This window comes from Lithobates pipiens, unplaced genomic scaffold (genome assembly GCF_037356315.1).
Source record: "Lithobates pipiens isolate NorthernLeopardFrog02 unplaced genomic scaffold, aLitPip1_a1.2 Scaffold_27, whole genome shotgun sequence".
Taxonomy (NCBI): Eukaryota; Metazoa; Chordata; class Amphibia; order Anura; family Ranidae; genus Lithobates; species Lithobates pipiens.
In genome coordinates, this window is record NW_027507788.1 from 39,022,745 (window position 1) to 39,045,246 (window position 22,502).

Genomic DNA, 22,502 nt, shown 5'->3' on the forward strand with positions numbered 1-22,502 from the left:
GTGGGAGGAAACCGGAGTACCCGGAATCGACCCACGCAAACACACATAGAACATACAAACTCCAGGCAGATAGTGTTGTGGTTTGAATTCTAACCGACGACCCTAGCGCTGCTAGCCACTTTGATGCCATGAAGTAAATTAGAGACTTTGGGCAAGTTAAGAGATTAATTATTGAATAAACAAACAAAAAAAACATGAATAGTGTTATTGATTTAATGTAGAACTAAAAGCAAAACATTTTATTTATTTTTTATGTTATAAACGCAGTTTTTTTTTGGTCAACTCTGTCCCCTTGGGGAGATTTACCTTCACTTTCTGTCCAATGGCTAAAACAGAAAATTAGAGGAAATCCCGGACAATTAAAGGAATCCCTTAGGCCCTCAGGTCACCAGAACTAGTGTCCCCATTGGAAGATTTTCTCTCTTACTTTTCTGGGGGCAACCCAAAATTTGGAATTTTCTATTACTTTCACTTTCAATGATAATGGTAAACAGGACACATAGTGGGAGATTTACTAAAACTGGAGCACTCAGAAACTGGAGCAGCCTTGCATAGCAGCCAATCAGCTTCTAACTTCAGCTTGTTCAGGTAAGCCTGAAAATGAAACCTGGAAGCTGATTGGATTCTATGCAGAGCTGCACCAGATTCACCAGTTTAAATATACCCCCCCCCCCCCATACAGAGGGGGAATCTCCCTAACAGGGGTACAGGCAGCAATAAAAACCTGATAGGAGTTCCAATCTCTCTCCACTATATCCTTAGTTATACTTAAAATATCAGGTATGCAACTAGAAAGTCAAAAAGTTGCTTTAAGCAGTAATTAAAATATGGCTGAACATCCATCAGGTAAAAATAGGGGCAGCTTTTGAACAGTAGATACTATTTTGGACTAATTGCAGTTTTGGCAAGTAGACATTACACTTTAGATAAAACTGGTTTAACCAGCTTAGAGTGTATTTACCTCTATAAAACGTTTAACAACAAAAAAAAAAAACTGAAAATTATTTTATTAATTAAAATTAATTTTATTTTAAAATTATTAGAATGACATTAGCATTTTTTTCAGAATAATGTGGACCAGTAAAGATTTAGTGTATCAATGTATTTATTTCCTAGTACATATGAGTATACATTTTTAGTAGACCTCTACAGACACACCTATACACCTTTAAGTGTACATCTATAAATACTGCTTTGTGTCAGATTCAGGATCCTGTTCTTAGTCAAATGATCCACATGCCAGAAAAAGGCATTAAAGTTTAATCACAACAATCTTAAATTCTAAACTGATGACATTTAAAAGAAAACACAATACAAACAAAAATGTTTGCCAGCTGTATTCTTGCAGTAATTGTGACATATTGCAGATTTGCAGTTTAACCTCTTGCCGACCGATGCACAACGATATATGTCGGCAGAATGGCGTACACGTACGTCCCTCCGTCATCGCAGGGTAGTGGGCACGTTGCCGGTGGGTCCCGCAGACTCGATGTCCGCTGGTGGCCCGTGATTGTGAGATGAGAGGCAGAACAGGGAGATGCCTATGTAAACAAGGTGTTTCCCTGTTCTGCCTAGAGACATGACAGGGATCTACTGCTCCCAGTGATCAGGAGCAGTGATCTCTGTCATGTTCTACTGAGCCCACCCCCCCTACAGTTAGAACACACTGAGGGAACATACTTAACCCCTTGATCGCCCCCTAGTGTTTAACCCCTTCCCTGCCAGTGACATTTACAGTGGATATAAAAAGTCTAAACGCCCCTCTTAAAATGTCAGGTTTCTGTGATGTAAAAAAATAGACAAAGATAAATCTTTTCAGATTTTTTTTTTCCACCTTTAATGTGACCTATAAACTGTACAAATCAGTTGAACAACAAACCGAAATATTTTAGGTGGAGGGAAGTAAAAAAATAAAAATATAAAAATAACATGGTTGTATAAGTGTGCAAACCTTTACATTCATACTTTGTTGAAGTACCTTTTTATTTTATTACAGCACTCTCAGAACAGTCTTATTGGGTATGAGTCTATCAGTATGGCACATCTTGACTTGGCAATATTTGCCCACTCTTCTTCGCAAAAACATTCAAAATCTGTCAGATTGCTGGGGCATCTTCTGTGCACAGCCCTCTTCAGATCACCCCACAGATGTTCAATCGGATTCATGTCTGGGCTCTGGCTGGGCCATTCCAAAATTAAAGCTTCTTCTGGTGAAGCCATGCCCTTGTTGATTTGGATGTATGTTTTGGGTCATTCTAATGGTGAAAGGTGAAGTTCCTCTTCATGTTCAGCTTTCTAGCAGAAGCCTGAAGGTTTTATACCAATATTGACTGGTATTTGGAACTAGTCATAATTCCCTCTACCATGACTAAGGCCCCTGCTCCAGCTGAAGAAAAACAGCCCCAAAGCATGATGCTGCCACCACCATATGGGCTTCACTGTGGGTATGGTGTTCTTTTGGTGATGCACAGTGTTGTTTTTTTCTCCAAACCTATCTTTTGAAATTATAGTCAAAAAAGTTCAACCTTGGTTTCATTAGACCATAACACATTCTCCCACATGCATTTGGGAGACTTCAGAGGTATTTTTGCAAAATTTAGCTGGGCTTGGATGTTTTTTATAGTAAGAAAAGGCTTCTGTCTTGCCACTCTACCCCATAGCCCAGACATATGAAGAATATGGGAGATTGTTGTCACATGTACCACACAGCCAAGACTTGCCAGATATTCCTGTAACTCCTTTAATGTTGCTGTAGGCCTTTTTGTAGTCTCCCTAACCAGTTTTCTTCTCATCTTTTAATCAATTTTGGAGGGACGTCCGGTTCTTTGTAATGAGGAAAATATATAAATAAGCAAAATCAATCAATACCATAAAAAAAATCTATATATGAATCTGAAAGTGCAATAATCCTGCTTCACGGAAACACCTCTGTGATAGTGCTAACTACAGTTGATGAGTAATAAAGTGCAATATTCAGAGAAACTTCATCAACATTTGCAAAATAGCAATCACATCATAATAATCTCTTTCAAAGTGCAAGAAACAGTCTTCAAAAATAAAGTGCAAAAAATGCTCCAAAGTGGTAATAGTGCAATAATAATGTCCAATAAAAAAGCATCCAAGGAAACAGTTCATAGAAAAAAGTGCATGTGCAGATAGCAGAAAAAAACGTCACCCGAACATTTCACCATCCGATGTGCGCCACTCATTTGCCCCAGCCTCTCACCTCATAGGTACCCCTACAGGTCAAGTTCAGCCCTTGTATGGATAGATCGACCGATTCCCAAAAGTATCCACACCAATGCCGATAAGAGGGTGAACTTCCAGGCTCATCCAATGCAGTTTAACATGCAATAAAGAAGGGGGGGGGGGGGCTCCACAGTGTAGTAATCCAAAAATATTTATTAATAAAACCAGTAGAATCTTACAGTCAATAAACACTCTGTACAGCTTGCAAACAAAGGAACTTCCGTTCTCGGCAGCGACCGGAAGTGATGAAAACCCAACATTTCATATTCCTGATACGTGCCTGCTGTACCATGTACTTGTAGGAGAAAGTGTCCTGTTCTCTTTGTATTCCTTCCTTTATGTGAAATCCCTGGTGTTCCTGCCAGCCCCAATGCTTTCTTATTCAAAACTGACCACACTAGGCCTGAAAGCACATTGTTGTCAGTTTTCTAGCTGTGCTGAGAACTCAGGCTGCTCTCCTCCAATATTTAGACTTGTCCTGACGCGCCCCCTGCATATACATTCACTTGGAAGATCAAGGTGCTGCTCTTTCTCCTCCCCCAACTCTCTAAGCTGTTTTTCCTCCCCAGCTCTCATATAAGCATATGCAGCTGACAATAGAGGGTATGTAACCACTTACAAAAAAGGGGAAAATGTATTTATGAGTCTATATATATATATATATATATATATATATATATATAAATGTTTTGCCTTTCATTTCTCTTTTAACCATTTCAGCTCCGGAAGGTTTTACCCACTTCCTGACCAGGCCATTTTTTTGCAATACGGCACTGCGTCACTTTAACCACTTTCAGACCGGACCATTTTGCTGGTAAATGACCAGAGGTCTTTTTACACTTTGGCACTGCGCTGCTTTAACTGGTAATTGCGCGGTCATGCAATGTTGTACCCAAACAAAATTTGCGTCCTTTTCTTCCCACAAATAGAGCTTTCTTTTGATGGTATTTGATTGCCTCTGCGATTTTTATTTTTTGCGATATAAACGTAAAAAGACCGCAAATTTTGAAAAAAAATGATATTTTCTACTTTTTGTTATTAGAAAAATCCAATAAACTCAATTTTAGTCATACATTTAGGCCAAAATGTATTCAGCCACATGTCTTTGGTAAAAAAAAAGTCAATAATTGTATATTTATTGGTTTGCGCAAAAGTTGTCACATCTACAAACTAAGGTACGTTTTCTGGAATTTACGCAGCTTTTAGTTTACGACTGCCTATCTCATTTCTTGAGGTGCTAAAATGACAGGGCAGTACAAAACCCCCCCAAATGACCCCATTTTGGAAAGTAGACCCCCTAAGGAAATTGATAAGAGGCATGTTGAGCCCATTGAATATTTTATTTTTTTGCCTCAAGCGATTGAATAATGACAAAAAAAAAATTTTTTTTTTTTTTTTACACAAAGTTGTCACTAAATGATATATTGCTCACACATGCTATGGGCGTATGTGAAATGACACCCCAAAATAAATTCTGCTGCTTCTCCTGAGTACGGGGATACCACATATGTGGGACTTTTTGGGAGCCTAGCCGCGTACAGGGCCCCGAAAACCAAGCACCGCCTTCAGGCTTTCTAAGGGCGTAAATTTTTGATTTCACGCCTCACTACCTATTACAGTTTTGAAGGCCATAAAATGCCAAGATGGCACAAAACCCCCACAAATGACCCCATTTTAGAAAGTAGACACCCCAAGCTATTTGCTGAGAGGCATGTTGAGTCCATGGAATATTTTATATTTTGCCACAAGTTGCGGGAAAATTACAAACTTTTTTTTTTTTTTTTTTTTTTTCACAAAGTTGTCACTAAATGATATATTGCTCATGCATGCCATGGGCATATGTGAAATGACACCCCAAAATAAATTCTGCTGCTTCTCCTGAGTACGGGGATACCACATATGTGGGACTTTTTGGGAGCCTAGCCGCGTACGGGGCCCCGAAATCCAAGCACCGCCTTCAGGCTTTCTAAGGGCGTAATTTTTTGAGTTCACTTCTCACTACCTATTACAGTTTTGAAGGCCATAAAATGCCAAGATGGCACAAAACCCCCACAAATGACCCCATTTTAGAAAGTAGACACCCCAAGCTATTTGCTGAGAGGCATGTTGAGTCCATGGAATATTTTATATTTTGCCACAAGTTGCGGGAAAATTACAAACTTTTTTTTTTTTTCACAAAGTTGTCACTAAATGATATATTGCTCACGCATGCCATGGGCATATGTGAAATGACACCCCAAAATAAATTCTGCTGCTTCTCCTGAGTACGGGGATACCACATATGTGGGACTTTTTGGGAGCCTAGCCGCGTACGGGGCCCCAAAAACCAAGCACCGCCTTCAGGCTTTCTAAGGGCGTTACAGTTTTGAAGGCCATAAAATGCCAAGATGGCACAAACCCCCCCCCCCCAAATGACCCCATTTTAGAAAGTAGACACCCCTAAATTTAGGGGTACACTAGTGAGACTAGGTAATAAATGGCGGGTGCCCTGAAACTATAAAAAAATAACTAACCAACCAGCGTCACCTGTAACAGTTATATGGTGATCACTGGTGAAAGGGTTAACTAGGGGGCAATCAGGGGGCTTTATGCGGTAGTATATGGGGGTCCCTGGCGCTATAAAAAGCTGCGGCGAACCTAAATACCTACCTGCCTAACTAGCGTCACCTGTGACACTAATACAGCGATCAGAAAAACGATCGCTTATTAGGCTGGGTTCACACTGGAGCGATGCGGGAACGCCACGAATGCGCGGCGGGTTCCCGCATCGCATGCCTCCCGGCGGCAGTTCACACTGCCCTATGCGAACTGCTGGGAGTGTCAGTGAAATGTTAATGACACCCCCAGATCAGTTCGCATATCGCAGTGCGATCTGCAAACTTGGATCGCATGGTGTGAACACCCATGCGATCCGATTCTGCTGCGGACCAAAAAAAGGGTCCCGTGCGAGTTTGCGGCGGGTGCGGCGGGTGCGACACGAATTCAGCCATACTATCTGTATAGCTGAACTCGAATCGCACAGAGATCGGATGTGATTTGCACTGCAGTGCGGTGCGAATCACATCCGTTCTCATAAACCGCTGCAATGTGAACCCAGCCTTAGTGACACTGGCGACGGGGGGTGATCACGGGGTTAAACCTTTATTGGGGGGGTTAGGGGGGTACCTTAGAACTAAAGGGGGCTAACCCTAACTGCCCTAACAGTTATTAGTCACAAATGACACCTGCCGGGTGATCAGGGGGTTAAACCTTTATTAGGTAATAAATGGCGGGTGCCCTGAAACTATAAAAAAATAACTAACCAACCAGCGTCACCTGTAACAGTTATATGGTGATCACTGGTGAAAGGGTTAACTAGGGGGCAATCAGGGGGCTTTATGCGGTAGTATATGGGGGTCCCTAGCGCTATAAAAAGCTGCGGCGAACCTAAATACCTACCTGCCTAACTAGCGTCACCTGTGACACTAATACGGCGATCAGAAAAATGATCGCTTATTAGGCTGGGTTCACACTGGAGCGATGCGGAAACGCCGCGAATCCGCGGCGGGTTCCCGCATCGCATGCCTCCCGGCGGCAGTTCACACTGCCCTATGCGAACTGCTGGGAGTGTCAGTGAAATGTTACTGACACCCCCAGATCAGTTCGCATATCGCAGTGCGATCTGCAAACTCGGATCGCATGGTGTGAACACCCATGCGATCCGATTCTGCTGCGGGCCAAAAAAAGGGTCCCGTGCGAATTTGCGGCGGGTGCGGCGGGTGTGGCGGGTGCGGCGGGTGCGGCGAATGGCTGAACTCGAATCGCACAGAGATCGGATGTGATTTGCACTGCAGTGCGGTGCGAATCACATTCGTTCTCATAAACCGCTGCAATGTGAACCCAGCCTTAGTGACACTGGCGACGGGGGGTGATCACGGGGTTAAACCTTTATTGGGGGGGTTAGGGGGGTACATTAGAACTAAAGGGGGCTAACCCTAACTGCCCTAACAGTTATTACAGTCACAAATGACACCAATGCAAAAAAAAAAAAAAAAAAAAAAAAAATGACATTGGTGTCACTGTGACTGGGGGGGCAGGGGTAATTGGGGGGGTGATCGGGGGGTAAAGGGGGGGTGTGAGTGTGCCTGGCATGTTCTACTGTGTGTGGGATGTGTTGGTGCAACTCACTGATCCGCTCTCCTCCGTGTCGGAACGAAAAATACCGACACGGAGGAGAGAATACATCACTTCCTCTCCTGTGTTTACATTACAGGAGAGGAAGTGATGTCACCGGGGATTTCCATTCGTCGGGAGCGATCGCGAGGGGGTGGCCATGAATGAATGGCCGTCCCCTCGTCCGGGATCGCTCCCGAACGAAAACCGACCGCCGCAGGCACCGGGCGGGGGCCCGATCGGGCCCCCGACCCGCGGGAGGCAAATCACGTACATGTACGTGCTTATGCCTGCCCGTGCCATTCTGCCGACGTACATCGGCGTGAGGCGGTCGGCAAGTGGTTAACTGACAATTGTGTGGTTCTGCGAGGCTGTACCCAAATAAAATTGATGTTCTTTTTTTCCCTACAAATAGAGCTTTCTTTTGGTGGTATTTGATTGGGTCTACACTTTTTATTTCCTGACGGCTCCATGTCAGCACATATATGAGTATAGGCTCCACCCCCCATGCCTCCAGGACTTAACTCATATAAATTTGAACCCACCCACAGTCTTAGCATTCTTCTTTTTTCCTCCTATGCGCAGGACCTAGGTGTGCTCCTCTACCTGGCTGGTCTAAATGGCTGGTCGTCCATCCATGTGTGGATTAGACGGGATGCAGTCCCTGGTGTCTCGGCTAAATGACCCATAATCCAGAGAGCCTCACTACTGGTCCTCGAGGCAGCTTTTGTCACGGCTAACAGCCTTGTCTGGGGTCCGCTGGGTCCATGTAAGGTGGGCAGCGGTGTTGGCAGAGTCTCTCCTATGCACGTGTACCCGCTCTGTGCCAGTGTTTATGGTTGGATGACGGAGGATGGGTGATCTATATTTGAAAAATGCTTTGTATCCAAATGAATGCTGCATTGCTGGGTATTGTGGTGCCTTTCTCCCTGCAGCCTCTATGCATAGCCTTAGCTCCTCCACAGGGAGTACTCTGCATAACAGGCACACAAAGTAACACTTTGGGGGTTATTTACAAAAGGCAACTCCACTTTGCACTGCAAGTGCACTTTCAAGTGCAGTGTCTCTGAATCTAAGGGGTAGATCTGAAATGAGTGGAAGCTCTGCTGATTTTATCATCCAATCATGTGCAAACTAAAAAGCTGTTTTTTATTTTCCTTGCATGTACCCCTCGTATCAAAAGCGACTGCACTCCCAAGTGCACTTGCAACGCAAAGCGGATTTTTCTTTAGAAAATAACCCCCTTTGTCTGTTCGCACATGGCAATAACCTGTTGGTGGCTTCTCATGTTTGCTTTACTGTTGTGCCGTTTTGTCTACCCCCTCAAAAGACCAGCATTTCCAGAGAAGGTAGAGGAGTCACCTGTGGATGACTACTGGAGCCAGCTATGGCCTGTTGAGATATGGGATCTCCTTTTATATTTCTATGTGTTCTCCAGTTTTTCACCAAAACATCAAAAATGGGGAGAAGCATGCTCATGGTGTCTACAATTCCCTTGGTTTGTGTACATTGCAGAATATTATTGTAATTCTGTTGAAAATTCCTACCTGTTTTGTCACTGTTTTGAACAATCTTTTCATTATGTCCTGATTCCTGGCAGAGCAAGGTTTAGCTCATGAACCACCTGCTGAATCAGGGCTGTAGATGGAGGCTTCAGTCTCCCTCTAGCAGTGGTTTTTTACTAAGTAAACTATTTTACTGCATTTAATTATTTTTATGGGCTGGTTTGATAAATGACACGCAAAACCCTGTGGAGAGGTTATCTATTGCTAATTACCAGTCTCAGAGCAAAACAGCCCTCTTCAAGCTCTTCAATAAAGAAGATGTGGATGAACATGGCTGTATGAGTCTTGCATGAGTCTTGTATGAGTATGGTTATATGTTCTGGTAATGACCAGTCTAATAAACTTCCGACTTCAGTCTTCAGACTCTCCAAAGGGGAAGATGTGGAGGAACATGACTGTGTGAATTTTGCTTTGATTAAGCAACCAGAGGTGAGGATGATGATACCTAACAGGTTGTCTTATTTATTAAACAAGTGGCCAATACACTCAAGGGAGTTATTCCCACTTACCCTGTGAAGGAGTTTAATTCTCTGGCAAGGAGCATTCTCACAGCTTTCCTAAGTTAAACATCCCTCTTCATACTCTAAGAGGAATACACGGATGGGCATGACAGTATGTATCCCATTGGCTCAAGCAGCCAGGGATAAGGATGACACCTAATAGGATATCACATTCAATAAATACATTGCCAATTCACTCTAAAGGAGTGTTTTCTGCTCACCCTTTGAAAGGGTTACCTGCTCTGGCAATGAGAAGCTGCCTAGCCATACCATGTGATACAGCCCATTTTCCGAATTGCCGTATGGACATGACAGTATGTATCCCACTGGCTCAATCAGCCAGGGATAAGGATGACACCTAATAGGATGTCACATTCAATAAACACATTGGGGGTTATTTACTAAAGGAAAATAAATTTTGCACTGAAAGTGCACTTGGAAATAAAGTCGCTGTAGATCTGAGGGGGACATGCAAGGAAAGTAAAAAACAGCATTTTAGCTTGCACATGATTGGATGATAAAATCAGCAGAGCTCCCACTAATTTCAGATATACTCCTTAGATTTAGAGCGACTGCACTTTCAAGTGCACTTGCAGTGCAAAGTGGAGTTGCCTTTCGTAAATAACCTCTATTGTCAATACACTCTAAAGGAGTGGTTTCTGCTCATCCTTTGAAAGAGTTATCTGCTCTGGCAATGAGAAGCTGCCTAGCCATGCCAGGTGAATTTCCGGATGAACATGACTGCATAATTCTGTTTTGTTCAAGCAACCAAGAATAAGGATGACCTAACAGGTTGTCACATTCATTAAGCCTGTGGTCAATACAATCTAAAGGAGTGTTTCCACTTACCCTGTGAAAGGGTTACTGAGCAGTCTCAAGCCTTCCCAGGCAAGCAATCTGCTTCAGATTCTTCCAAAGAGAAGACAGACAAGCATGACTGCAAGAATGTTGCCTTGTTCAAGCGACCAAGGAAAAGATGATGACGACATCTAACCGGTTGTCACTTTCATTAAGCATGTGGTCAATACACTCTAAAGGAGTCATTTCCACTCACTCTGTGACAGGGTCATATATGGTGCCAATGAGCAGTCTCAGAACCACCTCAGGCAAATTAACCCTTGTCAGCTTCTTCCCAAGTAGAGGTGGATGAATATGTGATTCCTACTTTGTTCAGGCAAGCTGTGATTAAGATGAGGGTGACCAAGTTGTCAAAATTAAGCATATGGTCAAGACACTCTTAAGGAATTTCTGAATTCATCTTCTGCAAGGGCCATCTATTCTGGCAATGTCCAGTCTTTTATTCAGGGCCTTCTCAAGCCAATCAATTCTCTTCAGTCTCTTCTGAACAGTAAGATGAGGATGACCTTTTTCCAGATTGGTAAGGTTGGTGAAATGCCTTTAATTAGAAGTGAAGCTTTGGAAGCATTTGAAGTACCTCCAGAGGACAGCTTGACAATTATCTTATGTTGAATAGATCAAGTGCTCGTTCTACAAGATTGGAGTATGTTGTCACAGCAAGATGTGAAAGTTATGCGCTTTTGAACTGAAAGATGTCCAGGGGTTGGGATCACCCCTCTGGTCACTGTGTCTGCCTTGTGGGATTGGCCATATACATGTCCTTACCATCAGAAGATGTTGTGGCCTGCATTTTTCTTGATTGTAGAAGGTCGAGACTAAATTTAATAGTGGTCAGTTTGGCTTCCTGCCTCAAGATTAATGTCTGCTGAGTTAAAGGAGACCTAAAAACTCAAGAGTCAGTTTCCACGCTCACTCTCACTCCTGAGAGGTTAACTTCTGCATTTCTGGCTGGGAGTCCAGGAAAAACTGGGAAGCTAACACATAAACCAAGAAGTCAGTAAAGAGTTCCATTTCAGGATGTTTTCTGTTATTTTGGGATTGTGCCTCCCAAAAACATGCCTTAGGGGCACTATGTGGCTCTTCTGTGGACATAGGTACGGCTTTGGTGATTGACACATGGTCCATTTAAGGCAAGAATTTTTGGCCATATTTGTAGATCTTTCATCCTTCACGTCTCAGATTGAGCCATAGAAATCGCCTCGCTCCAGCAGCTCAGTTTAACTCTTGCTCCCGTTCAAGTTGGGTTTCTGGACCAGTGGCCTAAATTTGTGGTTGAATAAACTAAGTCGTCTGCAATGTTCCGGGGTAAGCCTGTCCTGGCGACGTTGGACAGCGCAACGACTGTGGCCTACATTTGGGAACAAGGCTCAGTCTCTCCCTTCTGAAGGAGGTTTCTCCAATTCTAGAATCTGCCCAAGTCAATCTTATGCAACTATCTATGGCCTATGTGCCTGGTGAAAATAATCTTCAGGCAAACTATTTGTCCAGGACAAGTCTGGACAACAATGAATGGTCCAGACTACTGCGAGTCTTTCGAGAACTAACAGAACTTGGTATTTTTCTTCCAGAGGTAGACCGCTCACATCCCCAGTCAACACCAAGTTGCTGAAGTTCCATTCCAAGGCCCAGAATCCGCAAGCAATCGGGGTGGACGTGCTGACTGCAGAGTAGATCTTCAAGACAGCTTATGCCTTTCTGCTGCTCCCTCTGATTCTTAGCTTCCAGCTGAGGTTGTGGCGGGGGAAGATGACAGTTGCGGTGATGATCCTAGATTGGCCGAAGGGGCCTTGGTACCCTTTGCTCATCCTTATAAGTGTCAAGGATTGACTCCCTCTGTAAGATCAAATCTTCTCCAAAGTCCCATTTATCCAGCATCTGACAGGATCAGGCTGATGGCCTGGGTCTAGAGAGGCAGAGGCTAATGGATTTTGAATGCTCTATGAAGATTGTAAATACTCTTACAAAAACAAAAAAGGACAGCGCTAACCGTGCCTAAAGTAGAATATGCCATAAATTACCAGTATTATTGCTGATCAAGATTTTACGCTGGACTGCAGGCGTGGATTGATTTAGGGCTATGCGCAAGTATGCTATGGCACACATTTTGGCTATCTCTGCCTTCACCAGCATACAGTGGGCATCCAACACATAATTATACTGTTTTTCAAGATGCAATTTGGCTGAAACCTTGAATTGTTGTTTCCGAAATGGAATCTCCCATTGCTGTTAGACGTAATTGAATGCTTTCAATTAACCTGTGGTACCTCTCACTGAAAACTGCTTTACTGGTGGCAATAACATCAGCCAGAAGAGTCAACATTGGTGGCCTTGGGGTTTAAAGAACCCGTCCTTCCAGACAGGGTGATGCTCATGCCAATGCTCCAATTTTGTGCCTAAACTGACATTCAGAGTTCATATCACACAAGAGGTTGTCTTCCTGTGTTCCTTTTGGGCAGTACTCAAGAAATTAGCCCATTGAATGTGGGCCAAGCTTTAAAATGTTTAATCAATGCAACTTCTGCCATCAGGAAGTCGGAGCATCTGTTTGTCATTCCAGGTGGAACACATGATGATTTTACGGCTTCCAGCAAGATTATTGCCTCTTGGTTGGTAAAGCTCATCTCCTTGGCTTACAAGTTGAAAGGGTTGGCCATGCTGGGAGAATCACGGCACCCTTCACTAGAAGGGTCTCGACCTTGAGAGTGGCAGCAGGTTGAGTGTCTGAAACTATCTGCAAGGCAGCTACGTCGGCACCAAAATATTCATATTCATGGCTTAATGACAGTTGAGTTTGGCAGATGCATCCTGGCTTCTGTTTTTTTTTTTTGTCAGAATTGAGGAGTGCGTAGCATTTATCCCTCTCCTGTTTTGGCTAGTTAGTTCCCAGCTGTGCTGACATGGAGCCGTTAGGAAAACTGAATTCAAATACTTACCGTAATTTTCCTTTCCTGACGAGCTCCATGACAGCACAGATCCCATCCAGCTTGATAGAACTAGTTACAGAACGCCAAGGCTGTAGGTCGGCTCAAATTTATGTGAGTTAAGTCCTGGAGGCATGGGGGGGTGAAGCCTATACCCAGCTGTGCTGCCATGGAGCTTGTCAGGAAAGGAAACTTATGGTAAGTATTTGAATTCAATTTTCCTTTTTTTTTCGCTATATGCAAAAAAAGACTGACAACTTTATTCTTCTACATATTTTTGGTAAGAAAATCCCAATAAGAGTCTACAAATTATGAGATAGATTTGGGGACTTTTTTTTAATTTTTTACTGGTAATGGCGGCGATCTGCAAATTTTTTATGTTAGCGGGACTGCACCATTGCGGGATACAAATCTGACACTGAGTGACACTTTTTGGGGACCAGTGACACCAATACAGTGATCAGTGCTATAAAAATGCACTGTTTACTGTATAAATGGTTCTGGCAGGTAAGGGGTTAACACCGGGGGTGATCAAAGGGTTAAATGTTCCCTAGGGAATTGCTTACAATCTTTGTGGGGCAGTGTCACACTGAAGAAAAAGAGAGATCTATGATTCAGCTTAGGTGACTCACAAGATCTCTCTTTCCTTTCCTGACAGATCCGCCTTTTGCTTTGTTTACACAGGCAGACGGCTGATCTGTCTCTCCTGTGATTGATCGACGGGTCGCGATGGCCACCTTGGCCACCAGACACGCTGATTGGCTCCCGCTTTGTCCAATCACAGAGCGAGGGCCGACCCCTAAACCGTGTGTACAAAATCACACACAGGTACGTGATTTTGCGTAGCCAGGCCGCCCTGCCGCAGTAAATGTACGTGGGGCGGTCTAGAAGTGGTTAAATGGAATAGGTTGTTTTTACAAGGTGAGGGTTTACATATACTTTAAGGATGAATGAAATTAAAAGCATTATTTTCCTCAAACTTGTGGCAGAAATCAGCAGATTTTGCTAAATGTTATCATTTTGCAGAAATGCATTTGAATCAGTAGGAAAGGCAAAACTAAGGTGGTTTGAATATAATGGGCTTTTTTATGGCTTCAGGGGGTTACTAAAGCTCCTTATACAAATACCTATAAAAAAACACCAAATATTTAAGCAGCATTATACATATTTTGGATGTTCATCAGCCCCTGTCCTCAAAGAATCTACAATCTAGTGTTAATTTCTCACATGCAAACAAATAGTAGAGACGATAATATAGCATAGAATAGAATATCTTTGGATCATGGGAGGAAACTCACACAAACACAGGGAGAACATGCAAACTCCATGTATAACCACTAGCCCACTGTGATGCTCACTTTTATAGAGGAAGTAAACCCTGATGAGTTTACTTCCTCTTTCATTCCCTGCAAAGGCAAAGCATAATGGACTACTATGCATCGCACTTACCTGACACAGGAGCCAGCGAAGTCACCGTTGTCCCCTGTAGTTCCGAGCATCCATCTTCTTGGTGGGTCTCCATGGGTCTCGCTGCTCCGGCGCTGTGATTCGCCAGAGCAGCGATGATGTCACTCCCGCGCATGCGCACGGGAGCCGAGACGCGCGGCATCTTCGTCATCGACGATGCCCCGCTCAGTGCGTCTGCGCGCTGCTGTCTACGGCGCATTCGCCATAGATAGCGGTGCCTGTCTTCAGGCAAATATCTCCTAAACCATATAGGTTTGGGAGATATTTCTTGGACCTACAGGTAAGCCTTAATCTAGGCTTACCTGTAGGTCAAAGTGGTTTGTAAAGGTTTACAGCCACTTTAATACCAGACCTGTTATTGTTTTTTTTTTTTTTTAAATAGCCCCTTATTATTTAAATTTTTTTTACATAAAATTTTAAAAGTAACAGTGCAAAAATAACATTCACATACACAAAAAAAGTAAAAGGCACAGATACAAAGTGACACTAAATAAACAAAATGACCCAAAATACCACCCCACCCAAAATACCCTCCAAATAAATTTTAAAGAAGATTTCTTTTATTCAAGCCAACCTCAGATAAACAACTTAGTGAGTTTTCTCTTTGTTCTTTTCACTTTTGTGAGCTTGTGTTTTTTTATACTGCTTTACTAAAGAACACCATCATCCTTCTCTACATGAGACTAGTACACATGCAATGAAATGTGTTGCCTCATGAGAGTGCTACAAATGAACACAAGCATCTATTATTTTTTTATTTTTAGGTAATGTATTTCGTAACGCAGTAACATGTGAAACCACTCCCTTTTAATCTACTGTTCCCAGTAAAACTGGTTGGAAAATAAAAATGTAGATGTTACCCTTTGCGTGGTTAGCTGAATATGATTAATATACAATATATATATATATATATATATATATATATATATATATATATATATATATATATATATATATGTAGCCACACACAAGGTATTCTCTATATTCCTCAACTACTACAACTTCCTTCTCATTGACATACCTCTACATAGTCTATCACCTCTTCAATCCATCATGAACGCTGCTGACAGACTCATCCACCTTACCAATCGCTCTGTGTCTGCTACCCCTCTATGTCAATCCCTCCACTGGCTTCCGCTCACCCAATTAATTAAATTCAAAATACTAATGCTGTGTACACACGAGTGGTTTTTCTGTCGGAATAAACTCTGAAGGTGTCTCCGACGGAATTCCACTGAAGCTGTCTTGCATACACACGGTCACATCAAAGTCCGACCGTCAAGAACACGGTGATGTATAACACACACGACGGGACTAGAAAAAGGAAGTTCAATATCCAGTAGCCAATAGCTTCCATCTCGTACTTGCTTCAGAGCATGAAACGTTTTTGGTACGTTGGAACAGCATACAGACGAGCGGTTTTCCCAATAGGAATTTGTTCCGTTGGAAAAATTTAGAACATGTTCTCTTTCTAGGTCCATCAGAAATTTTGACGTAAAAAGTCAGATGGGGCATACACATGATCGGAATATATGATGAACTACTCCCATCTGACTTTTTCTGTCGGAAATTCCGCTCATGTTTACACGGCATTGCAACTACTTACAAAGCCATCCATAATTTAGCCCCCAACTACATCACTAGCCTAGTCTCTAAATAGCAACCTACTTGTTCTCTTTGTTCCTCTCAAGACCTCCTGCTCTAGCTCCCTCGTTACCTCCTCTCATGCTCACCTCCAGGACTTTTCCAAAGCCTCTCCAATCCTATGGAATGCTTACCCCATTCTGCCCGCTTATCTCCTACTCTATTAGCTTTCAGACGATCCCTGAAAACCCTTGTCTTCAGAGAAGCCTACCCTACCCACACCTGTTTTTTCATTTCCCCCATCAGTTCACCCCCCACAGTTATTACCTTTTGTTTCCACTTGACCCTCCCTTCTAGATTGTAAGCTCTAACGAGCACTCCTCTGATCCCTCCTGTTGATTTGTATTGTAAGTGTACTGTCTGCCCTCATGTTGTAAAGCTCTGCAAAAACTGTTGGCGCTATATAAATCCTGTATAATAATAATTTCTTTGCATTCCTACTACTGCCCATGGCTATCACACTATGACATTTTACTGTAGTAAACAGGGTCGATACTGGGCGCTTGCTCTACAGGGGGGGCACCGAAGTGTCAGACTGCTCTCCTCCCTCCTCCTCTCCTTGTGTCACACACAGAGCCGGTTCTAGCATAAGGCAGCTGCTAGGGTGCCAAGAGGGCACTGAAGCCAGTATCACATCACATTCGGCTACACATCACATTTTGCTACCCGTTGGAGTGCGCAATGCGCAAATCCGCCATATGTGTTCCAACACAGGGCCGCTCGCCATGCTTTGGGCACGGCCTCGCTTCGCTTGGCATAATTATAGTCTAACTCTATATACACTAGGATGGTGGGGCTTGAACCTGGACTCAGGGGTGGAATGCATATGGCGGCATCGCGCATGCGCAGTCCAGCGGGTAGCCAAATCTGATGGGTCACCATATGTGACAAGACACCGGGAGTGACAAAATGTACCTAGCCCAGCAGTACAGGTACAGGCACAAAACAGCCAGCCCAGCCCCCACAATATGAACTTCAGCTGCTGTTTCCAGTGGCAGAATTACCAGGGGCAGGGTTGCACTTGCGCCCTGGCATTCCGCCACTGTGGGGGGGCCCTCAAGACCCTGCACCTCCCCCTGTACCTCTGGGCCAGTTGGCATCTCTAACTATACAGGGGATGGGGCAATCGGCAGCTCTGTGATGTCCCTCCAGCCAGCACAGTTCGCTTCCCGAGAGTCAGTGTATACAATGGAAAGGGGAGGGGCCTCTGACCCGAGCAGACACCAGATTCAGTGCACAAGTTTGCATGTACAAGGGCTGCTGCTTGGACTTCTCTTCTCAAGGTAATACCAACACTGCCCCCCCCACCTGTGACACTGCGGTCCCCCCACCTGTAACACTGGCTCCCCCACCTGTCACACTGGCCCCCCACCTGTCACACTGTCCCCTTGGCACAATACTTCCGTGATACTGCCCCCTTCCTGTAATGTAACACTGCCCCTCCATCATTCTGCCCCCTCGTCACATTGCCCCCTTCTGTCACACTACCCCATCATACTGCCTCCTCTTGTTACACAGCCGCCCCCCTTTCACATTACATTTCCCTTATTACACTGCCCTCCCCTGTCATACTTCCCAGGTTATTAGACTGTTCCTTCTTGTCACACTGCTCCCCTTCTTTCACACTCCCCCCTCCAGTCACACTTTCCAGATACCCTTCTTTTGCCACACTGCCCTCCTCCTGTCAAAATACCCCATCACACTGCCCCCCCCCATCATACTATGGTTCAGGGGCCCCTGCTACTCCTCCTCCCTCCCAGGTAACATGCATAAGACTTACCTTTTTCCACTGCTTCTCTCTCTCCAGACAATACGCTCCAGCCCCCTCCAATTAACAACTGTTCCCATCCAACAGTCCAGCACAAAGATAACAATCACCGCTGAACTGGTGGCATGTGGGATGAGGGGGAGGAGCCGAGTAAGACCAGGGGGAGGTACCAGCAGGCCCAGGTGTGCGATCAGCGTGGTACCATTACCAAGACATACCATCTGCTTACTAAAAAATACACTATAGTGTACACTATAGTGTATTACCAGGATATTCTGCACTGCTTCATTGAAGGTAATTTACTGACATCAAATTTTACTAAGATAAAGCAACAAATTGTTTAATTGTCCAGGTAATGAACTATACCAGACCAGGTATGCGTACCTGGTACAAGACTACGTTTTTAGCAGCTATTAGTATTAACATTGAGACCCCTTTCACACTGGGGCGTTTTGCAGGCGCTATAGCGTTAAAAATAGCGCCTGCAACCTGCCCTAAAACAGCTGCTCCATTCTCTAGGGCTTTCACACTGGATCGTGGCGCTGGCAGGGCCGATAGCGGGGGTTAAAACTGTCTCGCTAGTGGCCAAATAGTGGCCAAATAGCACTGCTAAAACTAAGTTAAGTGGTGCTAAAAATAGCGCTGCTTTACCGCTGACGCCTGGGGCTGCACAATGTGAAAGGGGTCTTATGGATGTGTGGTGATGAAAAGACTAAAGCAATGTTCCTAAGTGATGAATATTTGCTCTAACAATTGCAGAAATGTTCTCTCTTACTAGAATTTTGGTGATTAGAACATTGTTCATAAAAGCAACATTCAGCTGAGCCATGAAGATGACATTCAGTAGTGAGCCTTGTGTTATTGCATGAGTCCAAAAAAGATATGGTCCCCAACCATATCAAAGAAAAATATCTAATATGACATGTTTTAGTTTTCCCAAGTTATGTACAACAGCATGCAAATTGGTTGTAAGAGCAGGAATCTATTGGTCGGACAGCAGAAAAAAAATGGAAGGAAACAACGAGATATAACTTATGATTAGAGGAAGATTCCATTATTAACATTAATTACCACTTCTTGCTCTATATAAAATGAATTATGCCCTTCTGGTGAACCACCCTCTGTTATCTACCCTTACAAGTTTTAAACAGTAATGTGTTCAAAGTGCACTTCACAAGATTTTTATCTTATGTTTATGAAAAACACAATTTATACTCTGGTGGATATTGACTTGTTCTTAGTAAGAAATTATTTTAGTGATATGACCCCTCAAATCACCACCCAGCTGTAGCTGGTCTTAGAATGTTATACATGTTCATTTTAGTTCTTTTAGCGTTCATTTGTCAACGCCTTCCCTTTAGCAACTCTGTCAATAAGACACTAGTAGGAACTAAAAGGCCAACAGTGCAGTATACCCTCGGGTTGTACATAGCTACATAGTTGTTATTGTTGAATAAAGGCAACAATCCATCCACTTCAACCTGAACATGTTTGTGTGTGTGTGTGTGTGTGTGTGTGTGTGTGTGTGTGTCTGTTTATGTCACTACCCTTTTCCATAGTATATTGTGTTTAATTAGAAAGTTTTTCAATTTAACTACACTCCCTGCTAAAACCACAAACTGTGGAAGGGAGTTCCACATACTTACTACTCTAACAGTAAAGAACCCCTTACACAGTTTAAGGCTGAACCATCTAACTTCACTGTGTAGCCATGTGTCTTTTTTGGAGACGTAAGGTTAAATAGTTTCCTCACAATGCAATATTTAGAATATTGTAATCCTGATATTTGAGATGAAATGCATGTGTTATATTGCTAAATGTGCCTTTCAATGTAGTCAGTTCATGCTAAGGAAGCATTAACATTCAGGCCGCGTACACACGCGGGGACTGTTCAGCCAACTTTGTCCGCTGAACAGTGTTTCGGCGGACAGTCCGCCCGTGTGTGGGCTTTCAGCGGACAGTTTCAGCGAACAGTCCGCTGAACAAGGTTTTTCGGAAATTCCGAAAAACTGTCCGCTGAAACTTTGTTTCAGCGAACAGTCCCCTCGTGTGTAGGCTTGTTCGTCAAACTAAGTTCCGCGCATGCTCAGAAAGGATTTACATGCCGAAAGTTATAATGCAGTGTATAGGACGTCGTATTTTTCGTCCCGTCGTACGTGCCGTTCACGTCATCGCGCACGGTTTCAGCAAACTGTTCGTTCGTCGTGTGTGGCCATGTCCGTCCATGCTAATTTTGAGCGGACTGTTTGCTGAAACTGTTTGACGGACAAAGTTGGGCGAACAGTCCCCGCGTGTGTACGCGGCCTCAGAGTAAATATAAAGTTATCTGGTCCTTATAGCACAGAATGGATGGGTAAAACATTTGCAATTACATTGAATCATGCCCCCCCAGCTAACTCTGTAGCCATTGGCAGTGTTCACTGTGGCAATATGATATTAACATAATGTATGCTTAAATCAAGGACAGGCAGCAGGAGAGCTGTTACCATAGTCAGTACACCACATGGGACCAGAGCTTTGGATAAAAATTATAGATGTATTTGCAATAATAACAATAACCATCATGGTATTTTATATTATGACAAAATGATAATGCTCTTGCACACAATTACTCTACAACCCTAATACACACTTTCTTTAAACTCTAGCATTAAACTTTTTTTTTTTTTATTACAAACCTCAGCTATCCTTTAAGGTTTTGACTGCATTAGGCATAACGGGTTAATTTTAGAATGAAGTAGAAGTTCAGAGGGCAATGTCACTGATAAGACAGATAAGCAAAAGCTTCTTTCTGCACAGAGGGGGATCTGTGACTAGGAAAGACTGAAAAGCTGGCTATAGATGGGTCAGTGTTTTTCTTCTAACCAGAGGGTTGAATGAAAAAAAAAAGAAGAAGAGGTGGATGGGGGAATCCTCCCCACTGAGTCACTGTATTCTGACAGCGGGAAGACTTCCCCCCATCAGAATATACAGATCAGTGTTAGGGGCCATAGCCTACAGCTTTGATTGAGGGGACATTTTCCAGCACATTGACTTCTGTACAATCATAGTGCCCACACAAGGATGGAAATTCCTCTGGTCCCTGCTGAACCAGCTGAATTTCGATCCATTTATAGGCAGCTTAAGATATGACTTTGAGTTTCCTTAACATCTCTAATGGGGACCCCTTCCTATCTCAGGCCCCAAAGCAGCTGCATGGGCTGCCATGGCTATTGTTATACCACTGCTGTCAGGCTTGAGAATTCAATAACAAAAGAGGAAAAAAGGAGAGCAAACAGGGCTCAAAAAAGTATTAAAACTGGAAAATATTAACGAGAGAGTAAACAATTCACATTCAAATGCATAATCTTCAGCATGAAATTGTCTGGCACTTGGCTCTGTGGATGCTTTTCATGCTGATGCCTACTTACTTGAATGTGAGTGTGAATTATTTAATCACTAATTAAAATTATATGCAGTTTCCCTTTTCACATGTTTTAAAATGAATTTAATGCTTACCTGTCACATGGAGTGGAAAAGTTTCCATTGACACCTTTCTTCTGTAAAACACAGAATAGGGCAAAGAATGTCACCCACCAAGCTGAAGAATTCATCGTATGTCGCAGTGAGTAAAACAAACCAAGTGACTGCTCAAAGTTCCACAAGAAGACAGAGTCCGGACAAGGGTTAATGAGTCATTAATAGTCTATTCTTTGGCATTCTGCCATGTCTTCTTCTTACTACACCCATGTATCTTATCCCATTAACCGCTTACATTCTGGGACTTTTGGACTTGGGTTGAAGTTACATGGTTAGTTAGCAGCATGCTAGGGACATGGGGCTAACCAAGTGTCCCCGTGGGATCAATCACCCCCTACAGCCAACTACTCCTTTCCTTTCTAATTGGCCTTCCATGGTGCAAAATAAAAGGTACCTGTACCTGGTGGTTGGTACAACTACTTGGTGCTTGAGTCCTCAAAGGCTGAGCAGGTGGTTTGGTTAAAGTTTCAATAGTTCTATTGATCTGTGTGTTCATTGTTAAAGGAATGGTACAGCAAAGGTTAAAGATTATCATATTTGTTTTAAAACACAAATAAAGGGGTCGTGGTCATAATTTTCCTCAGTTCAGTTTGATGATTTTATAAATAGTAATTTGTGTTGGTGCTTTATAATGTCATGCCTCTATCCCCTAGTTACATATGTAAAGAACAAAAAACATTTTCCATGGGACTTTAAATGAGGCACAACATTTGCGTAAAATGATTTATTAAGCAATAGAGGAAAATCATTTACATAAGAAAAAATACAGTCAACGTAGTATTCATATAATGATAAATATACAAATTCCACTCATCAAGGCTTTTCACAAAACATAATGATGGATGTATCCTTTAGCTCA

General features: G+C 43.2%; 1 protein-coding gene across 1 annotated transcript in view; it reads right to left on the reverse strand.

Moving 5' to 3' along the window:
• Window positions 1-21,780, reverse strand: part of TREH (trehalase) — a 68,401-nt gene extending 46,621 nt beyond the window's left edge. Inside the window, exon 1 of the mRNA XM_077456851.1 lies at window positions 21,623-21,780. Within this exon, the coding sequence (XP_077312977.1) occupies window positions 21,623-21,717 (95 nt within the window). The 5' untranslated portion in view covers window positions 21,718-21,780. The remainder of the gene's footprint in view (window positions 1-21,622) is intronic.
• Between the last annotated feature and the right edge of the window lie 722 nt (window positions 21,781-22,502).